This window comes from Pseudophryne corroboree, chromosome 5 (assembly GCF_028390025.1).
Source record: "Pseudophryne corroboree isolate aPseCor3 chromosome 5, aPseCor3.hap2, whole genome shotgun sequence".
Lineage (NCBI taxonomy): Eukaryota > Metazoa > Chordata > Amphibia > Anura > Myobatrachidae > Pseudophryne > Pseudophryne corroboree.
This window is the reverse complement of record NC_086448.1, coordinates 283,775,562-283,797,161: the sequence shown is the minus strand read 5'-3', so window position 1 is coordinate 283,797,161 and position 21,600 is coordinate 283,775,562. Positions and strand designations below refer to the sequence as shown.

At 47.0% G+C, this 21,600-nt stretch overlaps 1 protein-coding gene across 2 annotated transcripts in view; it reads right to left on the bottom strand.

Moving 5' to 3' along the window:
- The window catches only part of ACAD11 (acyl-CoA dehydrogenase family member 11), a 279,715-nt gene that overhangs the window by 216,821 nt on the left and 41,294 nt on the right, over positions 1-21,600 (bottom strand). For both annotated transcript variants that reach the window (XM_063922380.1, XM_063922381.1), the window contains 2 exons: positions 1,835-1,960; positions 437-598 (listed from right to left, as the gene is read on the bottom strand). In XM_063922380.1, coding sequence (XP_063778450.1) covers positions 437-598; positions 1,835-1,960 — 288 coding nt within the window. The remainder of the gene's footprint in view (positions 1-436; positions 599-1,834; positions 1,961-21,600) is intronic.

The window sequence follows — 21,600 nt, the reverse complement described above, 5'->3', positions numbered from 1 at the left end:
CCTGGCCATGTGCTAGAGAATGGTCATTTGTCATGGATCTTATTCAGATTTATTTGCAATTTGCTACCTATGCCACAAACGTAAGATGCAATCAAATCTGCATAAGAAGCAAATGTGCCTCCCCTGCAAATAACAGTAGCAGATGCGCAAGCAATACGACCTGGTTTGGCTTCACTGTGTGTACAAAACACGGGCAAAAACACAGTACTACAAAATTCATACTGTACACATTACAGTAACTCACCGGAAAGTGTAGATAATCAGTACCCACATCGCAGAAAGCATGTTAATAGCAAATGAAACAAAATGCAAAAATAAAAAACACTTTTTCTTTGTTTTAGTTTTTAAGGTCCACTCTAATAAACATATCAGCAGCCTTCTGTTTCCCAAAGTAGGAATCATGTTATATTCTTTGTAAAGAAAAAGTATGTGTTACCTGTCTCTGGCAGTATCCCTTTCCCTTGCCGTATCCTGCAAGATTTAATGTGTGTATGTTAAATGAATGGAGCTGGGCCAGTGTTTCAGTGAGAGCAACATACAAAGCTGATCTCTCGGCAGGGCTGACTTCTGGCAGGGTAACATCACGGAATACACGACCCTGAGCAAAGCAAAAAGAAACCATTCACTTTCTGGACTCAAAGCGGTCTCAGTCCAAATTACAACATTACAAGAAATTAAGCAAAGCAAGCAAAACATAATAAAATATGAAATGCACCAATAGAAAGGGAATGATGATATACAGACATTTATTCTTTAAGCACTTCATATGGATTATTATCACATTTTTGTAAACTGAACTTAGGGCAAGCAGTATCAAGCCTTCTAAAGACTGAAGTATGCAAGTGGTGAAGTTGCCCATAGTACCACATGATGGTAATTGTGGTTCTGAAGTACCGGAATGTGGGGGAGGCTTGCTAGGACCTGTAGTCCTATTCTTAAAGATAATATTAATAAAATCTAACTTTTACTGATTGCTATCAACTCAGCACCCGCCGAGACTCATACCTTTTGCAAACTCACACCCTATTACCAAAATCTCTAGGCATTTTGTATGGGTTCTGTACATGTATTTAGTGTTTGTTAGTTTGATTCTTTCCTTAATTGTGTACTTCTATATAGAAGTTTGGTACAGAAGACATTGTAATAATTGTGTATAGGAAGTTCTATAAACCCCAAACTACCGAAAATAACTAAACATAAGAAAAATATACAAATAGAACTATGCTGCACACTACACCGAACGTTCGACTGGCAGACCGACTGATTTGGTAAGTATGCTACACAGCATATACACTTACCAACCGACCAACATGTCTGGCTACAGGAACCAGTGTTGACATCATTGTTGGTGGTTCCAGCTGACAGCATGTGGGTCAGTCAGTTGTCTGTAAACACAGGCAGATATGCACGATATATTGCATCAACTGTGCTGCACAGCCGACATGATATATCTGTGAAAGACATCGTTCATAGATATGTCGTGTGGACACACCTGCAGATAGTCAGTACAATAAATTGTTAGTCAGCTGTACAGGTAATATATTGTAAAAATTATGTATCCAGCTGTATCCAGCAGAAACAGATATTTGAAAGCTGATTTTTAAATATAGACTTCCAAAAAACATGCATTTGCATAATCTTACGTATGTTAATAATAATAACAATAATAATAATAATAAATAATATTGTATAAAGTATACAACACAATTTTATGTGAGGAATGAATATGTCAGAGCTTAGAAGTGAAATAAAAAACACAGATAGAACATTTTCTCCATTTTTTTTCTGTTTTTTGGATCAACTATTTTGATGTATTAGCAAATATATGAGTGACCTGCACGTGCATCATCACATAGAATTCCGTCCCAATGACAGTCACATCTGTGCAGTATAGCAAGGGCTTTGGTACGGGGAATCCGGCAGTGAATAATGCCTTCTGTACTTCATATTCTCGCTCAATCTAAAAAAAACAGTAGACATTATTTGAAAGATTCACATACTGCAAATAGCACACTGTTTCTGCAGAGGCAGCATTATGCTAAATATTGCATGTCAAGGTTTTTTCTTACTGTTTATTTTCAAAAGACACAAGGTACAGGACTTATACTAATACAGTGATAGAAAACAAAAAAGTACATGGCCACTTTTTAAGCAGGTAATGGTAAAAGTAGAGATAAAGGGGGTCATTCCGAGTTGATCGCTCACTAGCTACTTTTATCAGCCGTGCAAACGCATAGTCACCGCCCACAAGGGAGTGTATTTTCGCTTTGTAAGTGTGCGAACGCGTGCAGCCGAGCGGGACAAAAAAGTTTTTTGCAGTTTCTGAGTAGCTCTGGACTTACTCAGCCCTTGCGATCACTTCAGTATTTTTGGTCCCGGAATTGACGTCAGGCACCCGCCCTGCAAACGCTTGGACACGCCTGCGTTTTACCAAACACTCCTTGCGATCGGCTGTCCGAATGGATTCTTCCTCCGCTTTGTAACCGTACGACGCGCGTGCGCATTGCGGTGTATACACATGCGCAGTAGTAACCTGTTTGCTGCGCTGTGAAAAACGGCAGCGAGCGATCAACTCTGAATGACCCCCAAAGGCTGGAACAAGGCGAGGTCTGTGTTCCAGGTCACTGGAATTAGCAAAAGAGGAAACATAAAACTCAAGAAGTAGCCATTCATGGGAATATTTTAGGTATGGGAAGGACAAGTCGTGCCTTCCATGAAAAAAAAAAAAGAAAGAAGGAAGAGGATAGAGGAAGAAGGAAGAGGGAGTAGGAAGAGAAAGAAGAAAGAAGAGAGAGAGAGAGAAAGGAGAAAGAGAAAGAAGGAGAAAGGAGAAAGAGAAAGAAGGAGAAAGAGGGAGGAAGAAAAAGAGAAAGAGAAAGAAGGAGGAAGAGAAAGAAGGAGGAAGAGAAAGAAAGTAGAAAGAGAAAGAAGGAGGAAGAGAAAGAGAAAGAGAAAGGAGGAAGAGAAAGAGAAAGGAGAAAGAGAAAGGAGAAAGAGAAAGAAAAGGAAGAATAAGGAAGAGGAAGAAGAAAAGTAAAAGGAGTTAGAAGGAATAAAAATAAGAGGAGGAAGACGAAGGAAGAGGAGGAAGAAGGTATAGAGGAAGGAGGAGCAAGAGAAAGAAGGAGGAAGAGGAAGGAGGAGGAAAGAGAAGGAAGGAGGAAGATGGAGGAAGAGGAAGGAAGAGGAAGAAATGAAGAGGAAGAAGAGGGAAGAGAGAAGGGGAAGAAGAGGGAAGAGAGAAGGGGACGAAGGAAGGGGAAGAAGGAGGAAAGAGAAAGAAAGAGGAAGAGAAAGAGGAAAAGAAAGAAGGAGGAAGGGAGGAGGAAGAGGAAGGAAGAGGAGGAAGGAAGAGAGAGGAAGAAGAAAAAATAAGATTTTACTCACCGGTAAATCTATTTCTCGTAGTCCGTAGTGGATGCTGGGGACTCCGTAAGGACCATGGGGAATAGACGGCTCCGCAGGAGACTGGGCACATCTAAAGAAAGCTTTAGGACTATCTGGTGTGCACTGGCTCCTCCCCCTATGACCCTCCTCCAAGCCTCAGTTAGGACACTGTGCCCGGAAGAGCTGACACAATAAGGAAGGATTTTGAATCCCGGGTAAGACTCATACCAGCCACACCAATCACACCATATAACTCGTGATAGGAACCCCGGTAACAGTATGATAACAATGGAACCTCTGAATAGATGGTTCGCAATAACAACCCGATTTGTGTAACAATAACTATTTACAAGTATTGCAGACAATCCGCACTAGGGATGGGCGCCCAGCATCCACTACGGACTACGAGAAATAGATTTACCGGTGAGTAAAATCTTATTTTCTCTGACGTCCTAGTGGATGCTGGGGACTCCGTAAGGACCATGGGGATTATACCAAAGCTCCCAAACGGGCGGGAGAGAGCGGATGACTCTGCAGCACCGAATGAGAGAACTCAAGGTCCTTCTCAGCCAGGGTATCAAATTTGTAGAATTTTGCAACGCGTTTGCCCCTGACCAAGTAGCAGCTCGGCCAAGTTGTAAAGCCGAGACCCCACGGGCAGCCGCCCAAGATGAGCCCCCTTCCATGTGGAATGGGCTTTTACAGATTTAGGGCCATATTCAATTAGCAGTGATAACGGACTTTTCACGTGAAAAGTCCGGTTTTCGGGTGAAAAACCGGACTTTTCACGTGAAATGCAATTACAGCCTATTCAATTATCCTGGAAAATTTATCGGTGATCATGTTTTCACTAATTTCACTTCACCTTCTCTGAAGCAGGTGAAAAGTTGGGAAAAGTCACTATTTTAAGGTAAAAATGTTTGGATATGGTACAGAACTCCTGGGACACCCCCCTTTATGACTAATTAGGCACGTTAAAGTTTTTAATTATTTTTAATTGGCCAATAATGACATGTCATTTTTGGGGTGAAAAAGTAAAAAGTGATGGAAATTGGGGTTCAAGTTATGGGACAGGTATATTGGGGTGCTTTATGAGTGGGACAGGTGTTTTTTAGGCTTGCAGATGGGAGTAATCGGTCTGTTTCCACTTTTTTTTTTAAAGTACCCTAAAATGACCCAAATATATACTTATACCCATTTTCATGTACCCCAAATTTAGTGAGAGCATTTATTTTGCTCAAAAAAACTTGCTTTCTATCATTTTTTTGCATTTAAAAAAAAAATGCATATAACCGCCATTTCACACAATTTAAGTCCCCAAAAACTCTCTAATGTGATCTCTAACACACTTCTCTTCTGTTTTCCTATGTTAGTTTAGCATTTTTTGGGGTACAGGCTGATTTCCCCATTTTCACCTGCACTTTTCACTGCAAGAATTTTCACGTGAAACCCGGTCGGAATTGAATAGGTCGAAAAACGGAGCGTTTTCGCGGCAATTTTCGGCCGATTGCCGCGAAAAATTTTCGGCCAAAAAATTGCAGCGAATTTGCGGATAATTGAATACCCTAGTTAGGCTGCGGTAGTCCCACCGCAGAATGCGCAAGCTGAATAGTGCTACAAATCCAGCGCGCTATAGTCTGCTTAGAAGCAGGAGCACCCAGCATGTTGGGTGCATCTAGGATAAACAGCGAGTCAGTTTTCCTGACTCCAGCCGTCCTGGAAATATAATTTTTCAGGGCCCTGACTACGTCCAGTAACTTGGAATCCTCCAGGTCCCTAGTAGCCGCAGGCACCACAATAGGTTGGTACAAGTGAAAGCCTGATACCACCTTCGGGAGAAAGTGAGGACAACTCTGCCCTATCCATATGGAAAGTCAGGTAAGGGCTTTTTTATGACAAAGCCGCCAATTCTGACACATGCCTGGCCGAAGCCAGAGCCAACACATGACCACTTTTCATGTGAGATATTTCAAATCCACGGTTTTAAGTGGCTCAAACCAATGTGATTCCAGGAACTTCAAAACCACATTGAAATCCCAAGGTGCCACTGGGGCACAAAAAAGGGGCTGAACATGCAGCACTCCCTTACAACGTCTGAACTTCAGGCTGACATCCTTCCTGTCTTTGATCAGGATAAGAATGACTTCCTCCGGAATGCCTTTTTCACTCAGGATCCGGTGTTCAACCGCCATGCCGTCAATGCAGCCGCGGTAAGTCTTTGAACAGACAGGGCCCCTGTTGCAGCAGATCCTGTCTGAGTGGCAGAGGCCATGGGTCCTCTGAGATCAACTCCTGAAGTTCCAGGTACCAAGCCCTTCTTGGCCAATCCGGAACAATGAGTATAGTTCTTACTCCTCTTTTCCTTATTATCCTCAGTACCTTGGGTATGAGATGGAGAGGAGGGAACACATAAACCGACTGGTACACCCGCGGTGTCACTAGAGCGTCCACAGCGATCGCCTGAGGTTCTCGTGACCTGGCGCAATATCTTTTTTATTGAGGCGGGACGCCAGCATGTCCACCTGTGGTCTTTCCCAACGGTTTACCAGCATTTGGAAGACTTCTGGATGAAGTCCCTATTCTCCCGGGTGGAGTCTGCTGCGGAAGTCTGCTTCCCAGTTGTCCACTCCCGGAATGAACACTGCTGCCAGTGCTACCACGTGATTTTCCGCCCAACGGGGAATCCTTGTGGCTTCTGCCATTGCCCTCCTGCTTCTTGTGCCGCCCTGCCTGTTTACATGGGCGAGCGCCGTGATGTTGTCTGATTGGATCAGTACGGCTGGTTTTGAAGCAGGGGCCTTGTTTGGCTTACGGCCTTGTAAAGGGCTCTTAGCTCCAGAAAATTTATGTGAAGTGAAATCTCCTGTTTGGACCACAGTCCTTGGAGTTTTACTCCCTGTGTGACTGCACCCCAGCCCCGAAGGCTGGCATCCGTGTTTACCAGGACCCAGTCCTGTATTCCGAATCTGCGGCCCTCTAGTAGATGAGCCCTCTGCAGCCACCACCGCAGCGACACCCTGGTTCTTGCCGACCGGGTTATCCGCTGCTGTATCTGGAGATGGGACCCGGACCATTTGTCCAACAGGTCCCACTGGAAAATCCTTGCGTGGAACTTTCCGAATGGAATTTCTTCGTACCAAGCTACCATTTTTCCCAGGACTCGTGTGCATTGATGTACCTACACCTGTCCCGGTCTTAGGAGGTTTCTGACTAGAGATGACAACTCCTCGGCTTTTTCCATTGGAAGAAACAGTTTTTTCTGGTCTGTTTCCAGAATCATTCCCAGGAACAGAAGACGTGTCGTCGGGACCAGCTGTGACTTTGGAATTGAGAATCCAGTCCTGCTGTTGCAGCACTTCCCGAGAAAGTGCTACCCCCTTACAAACTGTTCCTTGGACCTCGCCTTTATCAGGAGATCGTCCAAGTACGGGATAATTAAAACTCCCTTCTTGCGAAGGAGTATCATCATTTCGGTCATTACCCATGGTAAAGACCCTCGGTGCCGTGGATAATCCAAACGGCAGTGTCTGGAACTGATAGTGACAGTCCGGTACCACAATCTTGAGGTACTCCTGGTGAGGAGGGTAAATGGGGACATGCAGGTAAGTATCCTTGATGTCCAGAGAGACCCTGTAATCCCCCTCGTCCAGGATCGCAATAATCGCCCTGAGCGATTCCATCTTGAACTTGAATCTTTTGTTATATGTGTTCAAGGATTTTAAATTTAAGATGGGTCTCACCGAACCGTCCGGATTCGGTACCACAAACATTGTGGAAAAGTAACCCTTTTCCTGTTGAAGGAGGGGTACCTTGATAATCACTTGCTGTGAATACAGTTTTTTGGATAGCCAATAACACTGCCTCCCTGGCAGAGGGAGTTGCCGGTAAGGCAGATTTTAGGAAACGGCGGGGGGGAGACGTCTCGAATTCCAGCCTGTACCTCTGAGATACTGTTTGAAGAACCCAGGGATCCACCTGTGAGAGAGCCCACTGTGCGCTGAAAATTTCTGAGACGGGCCCCCACCGTACCCGGGTCCGCCTGAGCAGCCCCAGCGTCATGCTGTGGACTTACCGGACGCAGGGGAGGACTTCTGCTCCCGGGAACTAGCTGTGTGCTGCAGCTTTTTCCCTCTACCTTTTCCTCTTGGCAGAAAAGATGAGCCTCTAGCCCTCTACTTTTCTGGGGCCGAAGGGACTGTACCTGATAATACAGTGCTTACTTTTGCTGTGGGGTAGCTTGTGGCAAAAGTTTTGATTTCCCAGCTGTAGCTGTGGAAACGAGGTCTGAAAGACCATCCCCAAACAGTTCCACCCCCTTCTAGGGCAAACTTCCATGTGCCGTTTTGAATCGGCATCGCCCGACCATTGCCGAGTCCATAACCCCCGTCTGGCGGCAATGGTTTTACATAGCGCTTATTAGTGATGCCAGTCGGCAAATATCCCTCTGTGCATCACGCATGTATAAGACAGCGTCTTTTATATGCTCTATTTTCAGCAAAATATTGTCCCTATCTATAGTATAAATATTATCCGACAGGGAATCTGACCACGCAGCTGCCGCACTGCACATCCATGCCGAGGCAATAGCAGGTCTCAATATAATGCCCGTGTGTGTGTATATAGCTTTAAGGGTAGTTTTCTGCTTTCTATCAGCAGGTCCTTCAGGGCGGCCGTATCCGTGACGGTAGTGCCACCTTTTTTAATAAGCGTGTAACCGCTTTATCTACCCTAGGGGTTATTTCCCAACGTGACCTATCCTCTGGCGGAAAAGGGTACGCTGCTTAGAAATTATCAATTTCTTATCGGGGGAAGTCCACGCTTCCTCACACACCTCATATCAATTCCTCAGATGCAGGAAAACTACTGGTAGTTTTCTGTCACCAAACATAATACCCTTTTTTGTGGTATCTGGGGTATTATCAGAAATGCGTAATACATTTTTCATTGCCTCAATCATGTAACGGGTGGCCCTATTGGAAGGTACACTAGTCTCATCGTCGTCGACACTGGAGTCGGTATCCGTGTCAACATCTGTCTGCCATCTGAGGTAGCGGGCGTTTTAGAGCCCCTGATGACATGCGAGACGCTTGGACAGGCACAAGCTGAGCAGCCGGCTGTCCTATGTCGTCAAACCTTTTATGTAAGGAGTTGACACTGTCACGTAATTCCTTCCATAAGTCCATCCACACCGGTGTCGACCCCGCAGGGGGTGACATCCCATTCACAGGCATTTGCTCCGCCTCCACATCATTATCCTCATCATACATGTCGACACAGCAGTACCGACACACAGCACACACACAGGGAATGCTCTGACAGAGGACAGGACCCCACAAAGCCCTTTGGGGAGACAGAGGGAGAGTATGCCAGCACACACCAGAGCGCTATATATCACAGGGATATCACCTATAGAGAGTGTTTTCCCTTATAGCTGCATAATATATATATATATATACTGCGCCTAATTTGTGCCCCCCCTCTCTTTTTAACCCTTTTCTGTAGTGCAGGACTGCAGGGGAGAGTCAGGGAGCGATCCCTCCAGCAGAGCTGTGAGGGAAAATGGCGCCAGTGTGCTGAGGGAGATGGCTCCGCCCCTTTTTCGGCGGGCTTTCTCCCGCTATTGTAAAAGTTCGGGCAGGGGTTAATAAACACCTATATAGCCCCTGGGGCTATATATGGTGTCAGTTCGCCAGCCAAGGTGTTAATATTGCTGCTCAGGGCGCCCCCCCCCAGCGCCCTGCACCCATCAGTGACCGCAGTGTGTGGTGTGCATGAGGAGCAATGGCGCACAGCTGCAGTGCTGTGCGCTACCTTGGAGAAGACAGAAGTCTTCAGCCGCCGATTTTCCTGACCACCTTCTTGCTTCTGGCTCTGTAAGGGGGATGGCGGCGCGGCTCCGGGAACGGACGACGAGATCGGGTCCTGTGTTCGATCCCTCTGGAGCTAATGGTGTCCAGTAGCCTAAGAAGCCCAAGCTACCACCACTTAGGTAGGTTCGCTTCTTCTCCCCTTAGTCCCTCGGTGCAGTGAGCTTGTTGCCAGCAGGTCTCACTGAAAATAAAAAACCTAACATATACTTTCTTCCTAGGAGCTCAGGAGAGCCCCTAGTGTGCATCCAGCTCAGCCGGGCACAGAAATCTAACTGAGGCTTGGAGGAGGGTCATAGGGGGAGGAGCCAGTGCACACCAGATAGTCCTAAAGCTTTCTTTAGATGTGCCCAGTCTCCTGCGGAGCCGTCTATTCCCCATGGTCCTTACGGAGTCCCCAGCATCCACTAGGACGTCAGAGAAATAAGAGGAGGAAGAGAAAGGAGGAAGAAAGAGGAAGAAGGAGGAAAGAGAAAGGAGGAAAGAGAAAGAAGGAGGAAGAGGAGGAAAAGGAAGAAGGAAGGAGGAAGAGGAGGAAGAGGGAAGAGAGAAAAGGAAGAGGAAGAAGGAAGAGGGAAGGAAGGGGAAGAAGTAAAAGGAGGAAGAAAAATAAGAGAAGGAATAGGAAGATGGAAGAGGAAGGAGGAGGAGCAAGAGAAAAAAAAAGGAGGAAGGAAGAAATGAAGAGGAAGAAGGAAGACGAAGAGGAAGAAGGAAGGGGAAGAAGGAGGAAGAAGAGAAAGGAAGAGGAAGAGGAAGGAAGAGGGAAGAGTAGGAAGGTGGAAGAAGGAGGAAGAGGAAGAGGAAAAAGAGGAGGAAGGAAAAGGAGGAAGAGGAAAAAGAGGAGGAAGAAATAAAGAGGAAGAAGGAAGAGGGGAAGAGGGAGAAATAAAGAGGAAGTAGGAAGAGGAGTAAGGAAGAAATAAAGAGGAAGAAAGAAGAGGAGGAAGAAATAAAGAGGAAGAAAGAAGAGGAGGAAGAAGAAGAGGGAAGAGAGACGAGGGGGAGGAGGAGGAAGAAGGCAGGAAGAGGAGGAAGAAGGAAGAGAAAGGAGGAAGAGTAAGAGAAGGCAGGTGGAAGGAAGGAGGAAGAAGAAGGAAGAGGAAGAAGAAAAGTAAAAGGAGGAAGAAAAATAAGAGGAAGGAAGAGGAGGAAGAGGAAGGAGGAGCCAGAGAAAGAAGGTGGAAGAGAAGGAAGAGGAAAAGAAATGAAGAAGGAAGAGGAGGAAGAAGGAAGAAATTAAGAAGGAAGAGGAGGAAGAAGGAAGAAATTAAGAAGGAAGAGGAGGAAGAAGAGGGAAGAGAGAAGGAAGGTGGAAAAAGGAGGAAGAGGAAGAAGGAAGAGAGAAGAGGAAGAAGGAAGAGAAGAGGAAGAAAAATAAAAGGAGGAAAAAGGAAGAAAAGTAAGAGGAGGAAGGAAGGAAGAGGAAGAAGGAAGAAGAGGAGGAAGAGAAAGAAGGAGGAAGAGGAAGGCGGAAGAAGGAAGGTTGAAGGAGAAGGAAGAGGAAAAAGAAAGGTAGAAGCAAAGGGAGAAGAAGGAAGAAATTAAGGAAGAGGACGAAGAGGGAAGAGAGAAGGAAGGGGAAGAAGATGGAAGAGAAGGAAGGTGGAAGAAGGAAGAGAGAAGAGGGAAGAGGAAGAAAAATAAAAGGCAGAAGAAGGAAGAAAAGAGGAGGAAGGAAGGAAGAGGAGGTAGAGAAAGAAGAGTAAGAGAAGGAAGGAGGAAGAGAAAGAAGAGTAAGAGAAGGAAGGTGGAAGGAGGAAGAAGAGTAAGAGAAGGAAGGTGGAAGGAGGCAGAGGAAGAAGAAAAAAGGAGGCAGAGGAGGAATAGGAAGAGGAAGAAGGAAGAGGAGGAAGAAGAGTGAAGAGAGAAGAGGGAAGAGAGAAGAGGAAGAAGGAAGAGGAAGGAGAAGAAGAAAAGTAAAAGGAGGAAGGAAGAAAAATAACAGGAGGAAGGAAGAGGAAGAAAAATAAGAGGAGGAAGAGGAAGAAAAATAAGAGGAGGAAGAGGAAGAAAGCGGAAGATGGAAGGAAGAAGGAAGAGTAAGAGAAGGAATGTGGAAGGAGGAAAAAGAAAGAAGGTGGAGGGAGGAAGAGGAAGAAGAAAGGGGAAGAAGAAGGAAGAGGAAGGAAAGAAGAGGAAGGAGAAGAAAAATAAAAGGGAGAAGGAAGAAGGAAGAAAGAAGAGGAAGAAAAAGAAGAGAAGGAAAAATAGGAGGAAGAGGGAAGGAGGAAGAGGATGAAAAATTAGGAGGAATAAGGAAGAGGAGGAAGAAAAAGGAAGAGAAAGATGAAGTAGTAAGAAAGAAGAGGAAGAAGGAAGAAAAATAAAAGAGGAGGAAGAAGAGGAAGAAGGAAGATGAAGTAGTAAGAAAGAGGAAGGAAAAGGAAGAAACAAGGGGATGAAGAAGAAGAATAAGAGGAGGAAGAAGGAAGAGGGAGAACAAAAATAAAAGGAGGAAGAGGAAGAAAAATAAGAGGAAGAATAAGAAGAGGAAGAAGGAATATGAAGAGGTAGAAGTAAGAAAGATGAGGAAGAAAAATAAGAGGAGGAAGAAGAGAAGGAAAAATAGGAAGAAGGAAGAGGAAGAAAAATAAGAGGAAGAGGGAAGAAGGAAGAGGAAGAAAAATAAGGAGGAAGGAGGAAGAGGAAGAAGGAAGAAAAATAAGAGGAAGAAGAGCAAGAAGGAAAAAAATAAGGAGGCATAAGAAGGAAGAGGAAGAAAAATAAGAGGAAGAGGGACGAAGGAAGAAACATAAGGAGGAAGGAGAAAAAGGAAGAAGTAAGAAAGAAGAGGAAGAAGGAAGAAACATAAGAGGAAGAACGAAGAAAAATAATAGGAGGAAGAGGGAAGAGGAAGAAGGAAAAAAAATATGAGGAAGAGGAAGATGAAACAAATGTAAAAGTTTTGTTTCCCGTATTTTTAGAACCAGGGCCTTAGTCGGTGCCTACATCATAAAACATAGCTACTGTCCAAATTTCAAGTTCCTAGTCCTCATGGATCTGGGGATTCTGTGATGACTCAGTCAGTGGTATTTGGCTTTTATATATGTAGATAAATGTGTAGATCATGTTTCACTTAAATTCAATGGATATTTTATTATATAATTTTCAAAAAATAATTAAGATGTCACAAATGAGGAATAATAGGATTTTGGTACTTACCGGTAAATCCTTTTCTCCTAGTCCGTAGAGGATGCTGGGGACTCCAAAAGGACCATGGGGTATAGACGGGATCCAGAGGAGCTTGGGTACACTGAAAAGACTAAAAACTGGGTGTTAACTGGCTCATCCCTCCATGCCCCTCCTCCAGACCCCAGTTACAGGAACTGTGCCCAGGAGAGACGGACATTTCGAGGAAAGGATTTTTGTGTAAACTAAGGGCTACAAACATACCAGCCCACACCACAACCATACCGTACAACCCGAGTAACCGTAAACCAGATAACAGTATGAAAGAACAACAGCAACAAGCTGAAATCAGAAATACACAACCCGTGTATAAACTATGTGAACCGACAAGAGAACACTACAAGAAACAGTCCGCACTGGGACGGGCGCCCAGCATCCTCTACGGACTAGGAGAAAAGGATTTACCGGTAAGTACCAAAATCCTATTTTCTCTTACATCCTAGAGGATGCTGGGGACTCCAAAAGGACCATGGGGTTTATACCAAAGCTCCAGACCGGGCGGGAGAGTGCGGACGACTCTGCAGCACCGACTGAGCAAACGCAAGGTTCTCATCAGCCAGGGTATGAAACTTCTAGAACTTAGCAAAAGTGTTTGAACTTGACCAGGTAGCCGCTCGGCAAAGCTGTAAAGCCGAAACGCCCCGGGCAGCCGCCCAAGACGAACCCACTTTACTGGTAGAATGGGCTTTCACTGACTTCGGCACCGGTAATCCGGCCGAAGAATGAGCCTGCTGAATCGTACTACAAATCCAGCGCGCAATAGTCTGTTTTGACGCAGGATGACCAATCTTGTTGGAAGCATACAGGACAAACAGCGCCTCAGTTTTCCTGGCAACAGCCGTACGGGCGACGTAGATCTTCAAAGCCCTCACTACATCCAGAGACCTTGGAACTACCACAGCATCTAAAGCCACCGGTACCACAATAGGTTGGTTAATGTGAAACGAAGACACCACCTTTGGTAAAAATTGTTGACGAGTCCTCAGTTCCGCCATATCGGAATGAAAGATCAAGTACGGGCTCTTATGAGATAAGGCCGCCAACTCAGACACTCGCCCGGCAGATGCCCGTGCCAACAGCATGACTACCTTCCAGGTGAGAAACTTCAACTCAACCTTACGCAAAGGCTCAAACCAGGAAGACATGAGAAACTGTAAGACCACATCAAGATCCCATGGGGCCACAGGAGGCACAAACGGAGGATTGATATGCAAAACTCCTTTGACAAACGTCTGAACCTCTGGGAGGGCAGCCAATTCCCTTTGAAAGAAAATAGACAATGCCGAAATCTGCACCTTGATGGAGCCCAACTTCAGGCCTGCATATACACCAGCCTGCAAAAAGTGGAGAAAATGCCCCAAATTAAATTCTTCCGCAGGAGCCCTTTTAGCTTCACACCAGGAAACATACTTCTTCCAAATACGGTGGTAATGCTTCGCCATAACCTCCTTCCTAGCCTTGAGGAGAGTAGGAATGACCTCCACGGGAATACCTTTACGAGCTAAGATCTGGCGCTCAACTTCCATGCCGTCAAACGCAGCCTCGGTAAGTCTGGAAACACGCATGGACCCTGCAACAACAGGTCCTCTCTTAGAGGAAGCGGCCAAGGATCTTCCACAAGTAATTCCTGAAGATCCGGATACCAGGCCCTTCTTGGCCAATCTGGAACTACGAGAATCGCCTGAACCCTTGCTCGCCAAATGATCCCCAGTACCTTTGGAATGAGAGGAAGTGGAGGGAACACATACACCGACTTGAACACCCACGGAGACACCAGGGCGTCCACCGAACTGGCTTGAGGGTCCCTTGACCTGGAACAATACCTCAGGAGATTCTTGTTGAGACGAGACGCCATCATGTCTATCAGAGGGAGTCCCCAACGCTTTGTCACTTCTGCAAATACCTCTTGGTGAAGAGCCCACTCTCCCGGATGGAGATCGTGTCTGCTGAGGAAGTCTGCTTCCCAGTTGTCTACTCTTGGAAGGAAAACTGCTGCCAGAGCGCTCACGTGTTGTTCCGCCCAGCGAAGGATTCTTGTGGCCTCCGCCATTGCCGCTCTGCTCCTTGTGCCGCCTTGACGGTTGATATGTGCCACCGCTGTGATGTTGTCTGACTGTACCAGGACAGATCGACCCTGAAGAAGGCTTCTCGCCTGCAGCAGGCCGTTGTAAATGGCTCTTAACTCGAGAACATTTATGTGGAGACCCGCTTCCTGGAGCGACCATCTCCCCTGGAAGTTCCTGCCTTGGGTGACTGCACCCCAGCCCCGGAGACTTGCATCCGTTGTCAGTAGTACCCAGTCCAGGATACCGAACCGGCGTCCCTCTAGGAGGTGAGACCCTTGTAGCCACCACAGGAGTGAAATTCTGGCTCTGGGAGGAGATAGACTTATCTTCCGGTGCATGTGCAGGTGAGACCCGGACCATTTGCTCAGCAAGTCCCACTGAAACACCCGGGCATGAAACCTGCCGAATGGAATGGCTTCGTACGCCGCAACCATCTTCCCCAGAACCCGCGTACATTGATGGATGGACACAGTCTTCGGCCTCAGAAGTTCCCTGACCATCGACTGCAGTTCTAGAGCCTTCTCCTGTGGAAGAAATACTCTCTGTAACTCCGTGTCCAGAATCATGCCCAGAAAAGACAGGCTGGTGCTTGGAATCAACTGAGATTTTGGCAAATTTAGCACCCAACCGTGCTGTCGCAGCACCGACAGCACCAAATCTACACTCCTTAGCAATCTTTCCATGGACCTCACCTTTATCAGGAGATCATCCAAGTACGGGATAATTGAAACCCCTTGCTTGCAACGGAGAACCATCATTTCTGCCACGACCTTGGTGAAAACCCTCGGGGCCGTAGAAAGGCCAAACGGCAACGTCTGAAACTGGTAATGAGAATCCTGTATCTCAAATCTGAGGAAGGCCTGATGCGAAGGAAATATCGGGACGTGTAAGTAGGCATCCTTTATGTCGACTGACGCCATACAATCCCCCCCCCCCCCCCCTTCCAGGCTGGAAATCACAGCTCGAAGAGATTCCATCTTGAACTTGAAAACTTTCAAGTATGGATTGAGGGATTTTAGGTTCAGAATCGGTCTGACCGAACCGTCCGGTTTCGGCACCACAAATAGGCTCGAGTAGAACCCCTCCCCCCGTTGAGACGGGGGAACGGGAACAATGACCCTCTGCTGACACAATTTTTGTATTGCTGCCAGCACCAGCTCCCTGTCCGGAAGAGACGCTGGTAAGGGCGAAACGAAAAACCGGTGAGGGGGCACCTCCCGAAACTCCAGTTTGTATCCCTGAGATACAATCTCTAGGACCCAAGGATCGAGGCCTGAATGCATCCAGACCTGACTGAAGACTCGGAGACGGCCCCCCACCGGTCCGGACTCCCCCAGGGAAGCCCCAGCGTCATGCGGTGGACTTGGTAGAGGCAGGGGAGGACTTTTAGTCCTGGGCGCCTGACACGGCAGGCGACTTCCTACCCCTTCCTTTACCTTTTGAAGCGGGGAAGGACGAACCTTTTCCATGCCTGTATTTGTTGGGACGAAAGGACTGCATCAGCTGATGTGGTGCCTTTTTGTGTTGTGTGGGAACATAGGGAAGAAAAGAGGACTTACCCGCCGTCGCGGTAGAGACCAGGTCCGCCAAACCGTCCCCAAACAAGACACTACCTTTGAAGGGTAAAGCTTCCATAGCTCTCTTGGAGTCGGCATCCGCATTCCATTGATGGATCCACAACGCCCTCCTTGCCGATATTGACATGGCATTGGCTCTTGAACCCAAGAGACAAACATCATTCGCCGCATCCTTCAGGTAATCTGCAGCGTCCTTGATATAACCAAGAGTCAAAAGAACATTATCTTTATCAAGGGTATCCATATCAGCAGCTAAATTCTCAACCCATTTAGCAATAGCACTACTCACCCACACCGACGCCACCGAATTAGCGAAAATGGACTTCAGAGACGTCTCCAGCTTGCGATCCGCCGTATCCTTGAGAGCTGCCGTGTCAGAAGACAGAAGCGCCACCTTCTTAGACAAATGAGATAGAGCTTTGTCAACATTTGGAGACGACTCGCATTTTTCCCTGTCATCAGAGGGGAAAGGATACGCCATATAAATCCTCTTGGGAATCTGCCACCTCTTATCTGGCGACTCCCAAGCTTTTTCACAAAGAGTATTCATTTCATGAGAGGGGGAAACTTCAGGTTTTTTCCCTTTGAACAAACAAATCCTTGTTTCCTGCACCGCAGGTTCATCAGAAATGTGTAAAACATCCTTTATAGCCACAATCATGTACTGAATACTCTTCACTAAACGTGGATGCAAAGCAGCCTCAGAAAAATCGACCTCAGAATCAGAGTCCGTGTCGGTATCAGTATCTACCACTTGAGTAAATGGCCGCTTTTGTGAGCCCGATGGGGTCTGTACCTGAGACAAAGCCTCCTCTATGGACTTTTTCCACACCTGCGTCTGTGACTCAGACTTATCTAACCTCTTTGATAAAGAAGCTACATTCGTATTGATTGTACTTAGTAATGTGAGTAAATCAGGTGTCGGCTGCACCGACAGGCCTAAATCCAGACCCACAACCGCTCCTCCAACAACCTCCTCCGGCGAATCACATTCAGCCTCAGACATGCCAACACGTGTAATCGGCAAACCAACACCCACTCAGAATGTCTCAGCTAGGGGACAGGCCTACAGTGAAGCCCAGACAGAGGACACAGAGGGAGTATGCCAGCTCACACTCCAGCGCCCATATACCCCTATACGGGATATATATGACCAGCGTTGCTATAAATAATGGTAATAAATGCACCACACTGCGCCCCCCCCCTGAAATATTCCCCGTTACTTGTGAGGAGAGATGGAGGTCCCGGCCCAGCGTCTCCTTCAGCCGCGTGGAGAAAAAGATGGCGCTGGTGAGCCGCGCGCTAAGTTCCGCCCCTTCCCGGCGGGCTTCAGCGCGCCAGATTTGAAAATGCCGGCGGGGGCTGAGAAACGGTGCCGAGGCACCGAAAAAGCTTTTGCCGGCTTCCCGGACCCCAGTAACCTGTTGCCCAGGGCGCCCCCCACCAGGGCCCTGCACCCTGTGAGTGCCGTCAGTGATCGTGTGTGGGAGCATGGAGCGCAGCATTACCGCTGCGCTGTACCTGGTTACCAAAGTCTTCTGCCGTCCTGAAGTCTTCTGATCTTCTCATACTCACCTGACTTCTTTCTTCTGGCTTCTGTGAGGGGGTGACGGCGTGGCTCCGGGAACAAGCAGCTAGGCGCAACAAGTGATCGAACCCTCTGGAGCTAATGGTGTCCAGTAGCCGAGAAGCAGAGCCCTTAAACTAAGAAGAAGTAGGTCTGCTTCTCTCCGCTCACTCCCACGCTGCAGGGAGCCTGTAGCCAGCAGGTCTCCCTGAAAATAAAAAACCTAACAAAAGTATTTTCCAGAGAAACTCAGTAGAGCTCCCCCAGTGAGTGTCCAGTCAGTCCTGGGCACAAAGTCTAACTGGGGTCTGGAGGAGGGGCATGGAGAGAGGAGCCAGTTCACACCCAGTTTTAAATCTTTTCAGTGTGCCCAAGCTCCTGCGGATCCCGTCTATACCCCATGGTCCTTTTGGAGTCCCCAGCATCCTCTAGGACGTAAGAGAAATATATTATTGCACAAGCAAAACGGGCACAGAAATATATGAAGCACTGGGCGGTATTCAATTCTTTCCACCCCCTTCCAGACCCGTTCTGTTTATGCTGATGGGCATGGTATCATCATTTCAGCTTGCTACCACTGGTATAGCGAGGCTCCCAACCCTTTACGCGCTAAACCTGATTACTATGGGCGCGATATGTGCAATAACGGGGATCATTTTAGAAAGGAGATTGGGCGTGATATATTATTTGAATACCACCACTGAGCCTACAAAACAGTCTTTTTCTAAAGGCAGTGTCTCGGTTTATTGCTTATTGTAGAATTATCGTCCTTCTATATGCGCAGATGTTATCTTCTCATAGGAATCCAGAATAGAGATAGTATGGGAGTGGTAGATGACTCTGTAAAGTCTAAAAATATGATATACAAGGGCTAATAAATGTTTACAAACTTCTATTGGTATCTCTCGGGAGGGCTTTGGGCAAGTGAATTGCAACTGTATAGTCTTCTCCAAACCACCGGGTTAGTCTGCAAGTTTGGTCTCAGATGTTTTGTGGAAGATGCTTAGTGTTTGAAAACTCAGTACAAGTGAATGATCATAACTGTAGAAAGAATGTGTTTCACCGCATGACTGGAACTTCATCAGAGGTGTGTAGTCAAAATGATCATAAACAGCATAGGCAAACACAGAGGGGGGATCCGGTTGCCTAGAAACCCCCCCTCCCTTTAGCAGGTGGCTCAAACTACGATAATAGCAATGGTATATAAAATAGGATTACTAGAGCCATCTGCACACCATGCAATTTATATCCTTATTTAAAACGACAAAAATTCCCGGGGGGGTTATGTGACCTAGTTGCATGCCGGAGTGGATGCAGGAGCTCCTGCTTGGAAGTGGCAGTAATGCTGTCACAACTGAGGGCCTGAGCTGACGGGAGGCAGCCTCAGTTGTAGGGGCTGAGATGTACCGGAACCTGGGAGGTTGTATCAGACCCCTGGACATGTAAGTAACATGAAGAAGAACCGCCCGAAGGCGTGACCACGACAACTTGAATAAAAGTCAATGATGTTTATTTATGACAAACTCCATGCATCACAGTAGCAGTAAAAGAAACATAAAATCAGCAGAGAAATAATACAGTTCCTGGGTACTACAGGGTGGCAGGGACCACAGAGCTCTGGTAGTATGAGACAGTTCTTATTATCTGCGAGTTGGAAAGTCCTTACCAGGCCTGACTGTAGCAATGAAGAAAGCCCAGGATCGTACCAGCTGGTGTTCCAGGGAAAGCTGGACTGCTGTAAATAAAATAGCTGCTGTGGGTTCTGGTTGGAACCAGACAGATGTTGGCACGGAGTGGATACTGGCTGGAACCAGTTAAATAATAAATGAAGCTTGAGAGCGATGCAATATGAATGAAATGTAGAGTTTGAGAGCGGAGAAATAATAATACCGGTGGAGAGTGGTAAACTGTAGAAAGGACACCGGCCCTTTAAGAGAAGCTGTACTCTGCTGGAAGCTGGGCTGGAAGCAGGTAATGTTGTAGCTGGAAACAGATGAATCCACAATGGATCGGAGAGTCAGGCTACACCGCAGGTGGAATGCTGGTGCGGGTCTCTATGGTGGAAGTCTTGAGACAGGAGCTGGAACCTGGAAGACAATCACAGGAGAGAGACAAACAGGAACTAGGTTTGACAACCAAAGCACTGACGCCTTCCTTGCTCAGGCACAGTGTATTTATACCTGCAGCAAGGAAGGGATTGGCTAGGCAATTATGCAGATTATCAATACTGAGAACAGATTGGTGGAAATGATCAGCTGACAGAATCCAAGATGGCTGCGCCCATGCAGACACTTGGAGGGAAGTTTGGTTTGTAATCCATGTGGTAATGAAAACAGTAATGGCGGCGCCGGCCACCGGAGACAGGAGGCGCCAAGCTGACAGGTGCACATCCAACCACGCGGACACAGCGGAGGCCGCGGCTGACGTAATCGACACTCAGACACTCTGCATGCAGAAGCTCAGGGACGGCGGCGGAGGCCGCAGGAGACGCCATGCCAGATGTAATATGGCGTTTACTGTGACAGCGTCTCAGAGTGACAGGAGAGGATACAGGAATGTAAACATCAGGATAACAGATGGGATCCGGTCCTGGAGCGCTGAGCCAGCCTTAGGAGGCATCTGATGGGTAAGAAATGGCGTCCAGATACCCGGATCGTGACAGCACCCCCCCCTTTAGGAGTGGCCCCAGGACACTTCTTTGGCTTTTGAGAAAACTTGGAATGGAATCTCCGGACCAAGGCAGGAGCATGGACATCAGAAGCATTGGTCCATGAACGTTCCTCAGGGCCATAACCCTTCCAGTCAATAAGATATTGTAGTTGACCGTAACGGTGACGTGAGTCCAGGATCTTGGCTACTTCATACTCAACGCCTCGTTGAGTTTGGACTTTCGGAGTTGGAGGAAGTGAGGAATGAAACCGATTCAAGATCAGCGGTTTCAACAGGGAAACATGGAATGTCCTGGGTATTTTTAAGAAGGGAGGCAACTGAAGTCTGTAAGCAACAGGATTGATGACTTGTTCAATCTTGAAAGGACCGATATAGCGAGGTGCAAACTTCATACTGGGAACTCTTAATCTCAAATTCTTCGTGGATAACCATACCCGATCACCCACCTTGAGAGCAGGAACTGCTCGACGCTTCTTATCCGCAAACTTCATGTACCTGAACGATGCCTTGAGCAGAGCTGATCGTACGCTCTTCCAGATATTGGCAAACTGATGCAAGGTCATATCCACTGCGGGAACAGAAGTTGCTGGAAGCGGTTGGAACTCAGGGACTTTAGGGTGGAATCCAAAGTTAGTGAAGAATGGTGTTGAAGCAGATGAAGAATGATACTGGTTGTTATGACAGAACTCGGCCCAGGGAAGTAATTGAACCCAGTCATCTTGAGAGGAGGACACATAGATGCGGAGGAAGGCCTCCAAGTCCTGATTCACCCTCTCGGTTTGACCATTGGTCTGAGGATGGTAAGCCGTGGAAAACTTTAGCTTGACTTGGAGGACTTGACATAAACTTCGCCAGAATTTGGCTGTGAATTGAACTCCTCGATCTGAGATAATTTCTTCAGGAAGACCGTGGAGTCGGAAGATCTCTTGTATGAATACTTGAGCCAACTTGGAAGCTGACGGAAGACCGGTGAGAGGAATGAAGTGAGCCATCTTGGTTAACCGGTCAACTACCACCCAGATGGTATTGAACTTGTTGCACATGGGTAAATCTGTAATAAAATCCATCGACAAATGGGTCCAAGGTCGACGGGGAACAGATAGTGGAACCAGTTGCCCCGCAGGCGACTGGCGGGATACCTTATGTTGAGCACACTTTGGACAAGATGCAATAAACTCCAAGACGTCCTTTTTCAGAGTTGGCCACCAATAGGACCTAGAGATAAACTCCAGGGTTTTTTGGATACCTGTATGTCCGGCAAAACGGGAAGCATG